Source organism: Gekko japonicus, unplaced genomic scaffold (assembly GCF_001447785.1).
Source record: "Gekko japonicus isolate JY-2015 unplaced genomic scaffold, Gekko_japonicus_V1.1 scaffold805, whole genome shotgun sequence".
Classification (NCBI taxonomy): Eukaryota; Metazoa; Chordata; class Lepidosauria; order Squamata; family Gekkonidae; genus Gekko; species Gekko japonicus.
Genome location: NW_015173146.1, coordinates 84,059 through 91,538, shown reverse-complemented (window position 1 = coordinate 91,538; position 7,480 = coordinate 84,059). Strand labels below are relative to the sequence as shown.

Here is a 7,480-nt window from a genome sequence, read left to right as displayed (position 1 = left end):
GCAATTGGATCTGAGAAGGAGCTTTTATCATGAAATAGGATTGCCGCTCACTGTATTACTTGCTTTTTACCACATCGTCCTGTACCATGTAATCTGCTTTCTCTGTTGTTTATGGCATGCCTTGCCTTGGATAGCTTATTTGTGGTGTTCTCTAATTCTTTTTTTTTAAGTTTTTTTTACTGAATATTTACAGGTGAACAAAAGGTGATAAAGAGGTAATAAAAGTAATCTTGCTATACACTATGCGTACAGTATCTCTTCAGATACAGGGTTTGGAGGAATAATACCATTCTCCAATAAATAAAACATAATAGGGGTCCACATATCCCAGAGTTGGGCTGAGCTCTTAGTTGGATCTGTTGACTGTATACTCTCAGTAATTTTTTACAGTTATTATATGTTTCCAGATTTTTTGTTGCCAGGTTTGTGTGCTAGCTACTTCCAGCAAATAGAATCATGAAAAGCTGTGTCTGTTTTTTCAGCATTCTATCATTGTAATGGTTGAATATACTTTAAGAATAAATACATATAATTAATAATCATGTTATCATAAAGGGTTCCCCCCCCCAAAAAAAAAACAGAAGGTAGCTGAATGAAGGTCTCCCTAGGAATCAGGAGGGGATACAACCCTGCTACATTCAAGATCATGGTAAACACAGAATCTAATAGTTCAGATCTACGAGCAGTTTTGTAAGGAAACAAATGTTTATTACCGACCAATACCCATGTTGGGGAGAGAAGGTGGCATGGTATAGCCCAATCTCATCAGATCTCGGAAGCTAAGTAGGGTCAGTACTGGGATGGGAGACCACCAAGGAAGATTCTGCAGAGGAAGCCAATGACAAACCACCTCTGCTTTTCACTTGCAATAAAAGCCTCTTGCTGGGGTTGCCATAAGTCACTTCCAACTTAACAGTGCATACAGATATAATGCCCATGTTGGAGGCCATGTGATTATTTATTTGGAAGACATATATGCAGGGGTCATTTGGGGGGGGACTCGGGGGGACGCCATCCCCCCGGGTGAGGTGTGGGAGGGCGGGGCCTGGAGCTCCCTGCTGGTGCCCGCTGGAGGTCGCCGCCGGCTGTGGGGAGGACACACTTCCGGTGATGTCAGGGGGTGTGGCATATGCTAATGAGTTATGCTAATGAGTCCCCCTAGCTCTTTTTCTACGAAATGACCCCTGATTATATGAACTGGTTATCAAGCTTAGTTTTTTTGGTGTATAGTACCATCTTGTTCCCTAATTCCACAATCCCACTTCTATGGCTTTTGTTCATTGGTGGTTTTATGCTCTTGGATTGCATTGTTTTATATCCTGTAGTCTGGTTTGAGTCTCAGTGAGAAAAGCAGGCTATAAAGGAAGGGAATAAATACATCGCTAAAAATTAATTATTTGCTCTTATTTTTTTTATGCTGTGTGAATTAGAGCTGGTTTGGCAAAGCATGGTGGTTCATCTCTCCACTGCCAGCCATGCAAGAACATAAGAGAAGCCATGTTGGATCAAGCCAATGCCCCATCCAGTTCAATGCTCTGTGTCACACATTGGCCATCAGGAGGTCCACCAGTTGGGCCAGAACTCCAGAAGCCCTCCCACTGTTCCCCCCCCCCCAAGCACCAAGAATACAGAGCATCACTGGCCCAGATAGAGTGTTCCATCTATACCTTGTGGGACCTCTGTTCCATATGTTTATCCGAATCCCCTCTTGAAGCTGTCTATTCTTGTATCCAGGTGCCATTAGGAGGTCAACCAGTAGGGCCCAAACCAGTGTCTTCTAACAGGGCTGGAGAAGAATTGAATTTATTCCCTAGCCATAGACCATGTGCTCTTTTATGGAATATTTTTTCTATGTTATTGGTATTTGTATTTTTCCTATTTTCATTGCCTTTCTTCATTTATTATGTACTTATTTGGTTGTGGTGTTGGTCTGTCATGCATAATAAAGCATATAATGCACCTCCATTCAACCTGGTGAGTCTGTGCCTATCCACTAGGGTGACGAAGGAATTTTTAAATTATGGTCAAAGACTACTGCAAAGTAAATACATTACCATTGATGTTACGCTCCGAGGGTGATACGAACTCAAGAAGAGCTTCTGCCCTGTTAGACCAATGAGGATTCATAGAATCATAGAATGTTGGAAGGGACCTCGGAGGTCATCTAGTCCAACCCCCTGCACTCTGCAGGAGCATAGCCGAAAGATAGCCCTACAACACACCCAAAAGATGGTCTTCCAACCTCCGCTTGAAAACGTCCAGCAAAGGAGCATCCACCACCTCCCGAGGCAGTCTGCTCCACTGCTCAACCACTCTGACAGTTAGGAAGTCTCTCCTGATATTTAGCCGGTATTGACTCCCTTGTAATTTCCCCCCACTAGATCTAGTCTTGCAATCCAGAGCAAGGGAGAATAGATCTGCTCCATCTTCTACATGACAGCCCTTCAAATACTTGAAGACTGCAATCATGTCCCCTCGAAGCCTTCTCTTTCCCAGGCTAAACATCCCCAACTCTTTCAGCCTTTCCTCATAAGACTTGGGTTCCAGCCCTCTCACCATCCTGAAGATAGTCCAGCATCTAATCGCCAACTGGTTGCCCAAAGGGGCCAAAGGAACAGATGGGACGGCCCTTCTCTGACCCTGCCCCCCAACCTCTACATAGGGTTGCCAGTTTCAGGTTGAGAAATTCCTGGAGACTGGGCGGTGGAACCTGGTGGATGGCAAGGTTTGGGGAGGGGAGGGACCTTGGCATACCATCTACCTTTCAAAGGAGCCATTTTCACCTGCCGCACATTTCAAGTGTCAACAGCAGGACTGCCAGCTACAGGTTGGGACACTCATGGAGATTTTGTGAGTGGAGCCTGGGGAGGGCAGGGTTTGGGAGTATAATGACATTGAATTCACCTTCCAAAGCGGTCGCATTCTCCAGGGGGACTGACCTCTGTCATCTGGAGATACATTGTGATGCTAGGAGATCTCCAGCCACCACTTGGAAGTTGAACTGCGTAGGAAAGCAGCCTTGTTATGATAACGGAGTCATGTTTAGGGGGAAATAGATATTCTTTAATTATCCAGTGAGTAACGAACCATTAAAGTTGCTTCCTTTGAAATAAATCGGTCTCAAGTCTTTCTGACGTACAGCACTCAATAGACCATTTCACTCAAGGTTTCATCAGATGAGACCTTACACCTTTCATATTTTTTTCCCCTGCAGCTTTTCCCCCTGCTCTTTCTTCCTTTCTAGCTTACATCAGTTTCAACAGGCCTGGTCTGCAGAGAGACTGGTGAGGCCCTCAGTGAGGGTTGGCAGGATTAGGGTGCGTCCCTGCTGGGCACCCTTCCTTTTCCCACAAGCACCAACATGACAACAATCACTGGTGGCCTCCTCATGTCCTCGGAGTCTCCCTTTTTGCCGATCCCGCCCAGCCAACCCCCAGTGCAGAGCAGTACTATGAGAAAAGTCCTTTAAAGGGCTAAAGGGGGCTCTGTGATTTTGAAGGGGGGGAGGCTTAGTTCCAGAGGTCATTTCCTGTGGGAGCACACAGGAGCGGTGCTCCAGCAGTAAGGAGCCCAGGGGGTGGGCACATGCAACAGGCCCCGCCCCCTGCTCCCAGCAACCCTCAGTTGGGCCACGAGGAGCAAGAAGCAGCCAGGTAAGTTGCAGAGCCCCCCCAGCCCGCCTTTAGGTGCAAGCTCTCCCTCCACTGTGAGGGCAGATCTGTGCGTCCCGCCCTCCCATAGCTAGCAATCCAAAACAGTCCAGTGGCACCTTTAAGACCAAGTTTTATTCAGGTACAAGCTCTCCCTCCTCTGTGAAGGCAGATCTGCGTGTCCCCCCCCCCATAGCTAGCCATCCAAAACAGTCCAGTGGAGCCTGAGCGGTGGGTGTTGCCTTCTGACACACTTCCGGTGATGTCAGGGGGCATGGCATATGCAAATAAGCTATGCTAATAAGTTATGGTAATGAGCTCCTGCACCTCTTTTTCTATGAAATGACCCCTGCTTAGTTCCACCCAGTCCCTGGATGGGCTGCGGGCCGAGCATCCACGGGAACCCTCTGCCTGCAGTCTGGATCCAGACAAAATGGGAAACAGTCCCTCCCTCCAGGCCGTTCCTCAGTGTGTCCGCAGCCTGTCAATGAGATCCACCCCGTGGGGGAGGCAGGAAACAAATACGACAAGAAACAGAGTTCCCAGCGGTGGGCTGGGAGATACCTGGGGACTGGGGGTGGTGCCTGAAGAGGCGGGGTTTGGGGAGGAGAGGGATTTCTTCCAGGGTTAATGCCCCAGAGCAGGGGTGTCAAACATGTGGCCTGGGGGTTGGATCAGGTCCCCCCCCAGAGGGCTTCTATCAGGCCCGCAGTGGAACTGGCTGTCTTCTGCTGCTGCTTCCAATTCTGCTGCTGCGTCATTGTAGGTTTGCAGCTTACAGATACACACCTAAACAGTGTACTCAAGACTGCAACAGCACAGACATTTTGATGCAATAATTCAGAGCAAGAGGTGTCAGTTATCAGACACTGTTAAATAAAATATTGCAAGAGTGCTAATATTTTGACCATGTTTTTATTTTAAGTAAAAAAAAACCCCTCTTTGTGTTTGTGTCCCTTATTAAAGGTTATATCTCCGCTACCTGGCATTACATTTTATGACACACAGGGCCCTGGTCCAACAAGGTCTGATTTATGTCAGATCCGGCCCCCATAACAAATGAGTTTGACACCCCTGCCCTAGAGTCTACTCTCCAAAGCGGCTATTTTCTCCTGGTGACCTGATCACTATCGTCTGGAGATCAGTTGCAACCCCAGGAGATTTCCAGTCGCCACCTGGAGGTTGGCAACCCTACAAATAAGATATCTTCATGTAGGTATACGTGGGCTTGGAAAAGGTGGTCAGCTACTGACTTTGTTAATGCTTGGGGCTTATTTATTGAATGGAAAGGGTTACCAGGCTATGTGGCAATAGATACTGGAATTTGTGTCAAAGGTTTCATTTGTTTAGAGATTAAGCATTGATTCGAGTTAAGCCCAAAACGAAGGACTGAGGATTCGGTGGCGATGGTATACAAGTTAGGATAGGAAGGATTATGTTTACATATAAGTGGGGTTATCAACTGGTGTTTATTGAACCTATTTCTGTAGTGGTTGTTAAATTTTTGTTTTTACTAATGCAATGATAATGCAAACAAATTGTGTGTGTGTGTGTGTATTTTCAAGAGATAGGAATGTATTAATTAGTTTCAGTTCAGCTACAAAAATTTGAACAACTCTCATTTAACCTAGATGGGGCTGTGGTGGCTCAGAGGTTAAGATGCTGAGCTGCAGACCGGAAGGTCAGTAGTTTGGCAGTTCGAGACCCAAGTGCTGCATGACGGAGTGAGCTCCCATCTCTGGCCCCAGCTCCTGCCAACCCACCCTAGCAGTTCGAAAGCAAGAAACAGGTACCGCTTCGGTGGGAAGGTAACAGTGTTCCGTGTGCCTCGGCATCTAGTCTTCGGACAGCGCTGGCTCTTCGGTTTGGAAACGGAGATGAGCACTGCTCCCCTAGAGTCGGATTCAACTGGCTTTCGAGCAAGGGGAACCTTTACCTTTAATTTCACCTATACTTGGAGTCTTGTGATTCTCTGGTGGGATTTGGGAGCACAGGAATAGTGAACTCTCTCCCTCTTCTCCAGGCACGTTCCTTAGCATACCTCTTGCTTCCTTCTCCCAGCCCCCATGTGTCAGCTGCTCTCATCCCCCTATTTTTGGCTAACTTCCCTTCTCTTTGATGTTTGCAAGCCACTTTGTTATTTCCGCTGACCACCACCAGACGCCAGCGACTAATGCCTGAGCTCGGCTCTCAGAGACAATAGGGACTAGGACCCTGAAACCTCTAGTGGTCACCAATAGGAACTTTGGTGGGAAGTTTAAACCCTCCAACGGGACCTGTGGGTGGGCCAAGGGGACTGTATATAGTTGGCCGACCGGCCGGTATTTGATTGTTACGATGTGTACTAGTAAACATGTGCTGAGTATCACTCTGTTTCCTGATCATTCGATGCGTTGAATCCGCTACACAACACACTTTGAGCAAATTCAGAAAGGCAGGAGAAGTGTGCGATATAAAAATTTTCAAGGACTAGATAAATTAAATATGTTTTTGGCTGGAAAGTTAGAGGATAAATTTAACCAGAAATGGCATAAAGCCATAAAATGGTATGAGGAAAATTTGAAAAATTAACCTCCAAATGTTAATAAAGAAGAGATAAATGTATGTATAAGATGAAAAAAATGTAAATAAACAATTTCAAAAAAAAAAATTTCAAGGACTTTTCCGAAAGGAGGCGGGTGGAGTTAGTTGCCAATTCCCCCCCCCTTGGGCAGGCAAACAAATCCAGCAGGCCAGATTTCCCTCCCTCCGCTCCTGGTCCACCTTCCACTGCTGAAACTCTGCATGCCAAGTAAATATTTAAGGCCTAAGAGCAGAGCCAGTTAGAAAGCCGGCAATGTGACCTTATGCTTAATCTGGGGTTTACGTAAACCTGGTTGCTGTAATGACACTCCACAAATTGCTCCTCAATCACAATAGTCACAACCTTCAGCTCTCCGATGGATTTTCTGTTCTCCAAGGGTCTGGATGGGCCAGGTGGTGAAGGTTCTTGGAATCAACAAGACTGGGGTAGGGACAGAGAAGCTATAAAGCCTGGTGCTGACTGGGCACAAGGGTCAGTTGGACATTCTTGCAGGCTGGAAGGCCACCATGGAGAAGACCTTAATCAGCAAAGAAGACTATTTGCAGCATTTTGGCCCCCAAGACTACGCGAAAACCTACTACTCTCTTAGCCCGGACAGCGGCTCAGAAAACACCATTTTAACATTCTCTCTGAAAAACCTTCACAAGGCCTTCATTTTGGGTGAGTCCGTCCCAGCCTAGGGTTGCCAGTCTCCCGGTCGGGCCTCCAGGAGATCTCCTGGGGATGACAACTGTTTTCCAGGTGACAGAGATCAGTTCCCCTGGAGGAAACAGCCCCTTCAGAGGGTAGAACCTCTAGGACGATGCTTTGCTGAAGTCCCTCTGCACCCTCACCCTCTCCGGTCTCCACCCCCAAATCTCCAGGAAGGCTCTAATCTGGGGTTTGCAACCCTGTAGCCTAACCACAGACACAGCTGTTGTGGTCTGTCCAGAATATTTGATATTTGAGAGCCAGTTTGGTGTCGTGGTTAAGTGCGCGGACTCTAATCTGGGAGAACCGGGTTTGATTCCCCACTCCTCCTCTTGCACCTGGCTGGATGACCTTGGGCAAGCCAGTTCTGATAAGAGCTGTTCTTGAAAAAGAGCAGTTTCTGTCAGAGCTCTCTCAGCCCCACCTGCCTCACAGGGTGTCTGTTGTGGGGAGGGGAAGGGGAAGGAGTTTGTAAGCCGCTCTGAGACTCCTTTGGGTAGTGAAGGGCCATGGGGTATAAATCCAATCTCTCTCTCTCTCTCTCTCTCTCTCTCTC

General features: G+C 47.2%; 1 protein-coding gene across 1 annotated transcript in view; it reads left to right on the top strand.

Moving 5' to 3' along the window:
- The first annotated feature begins 6,740 nt into the window (after nucleotides 1-6,740).
- LOC107119745 (nicotinamide N-methyltransferase-like) overlaps nucleotides 6,741-7,480 on the top strand; it is a 15,758-nt gene continuing 15,018 nt past the window's right edge. Inside the window, exon 1 of the mRNA XM_015422326.1 lies at nucleotides 6,741-6,894. Coding sequence (XP_015277812.1) covers nucleotides 6,741-6,894 — 154 coding nt within the window. The remainder of the gene's footprint in view (nucleotides 6,895-7,480) is intronic.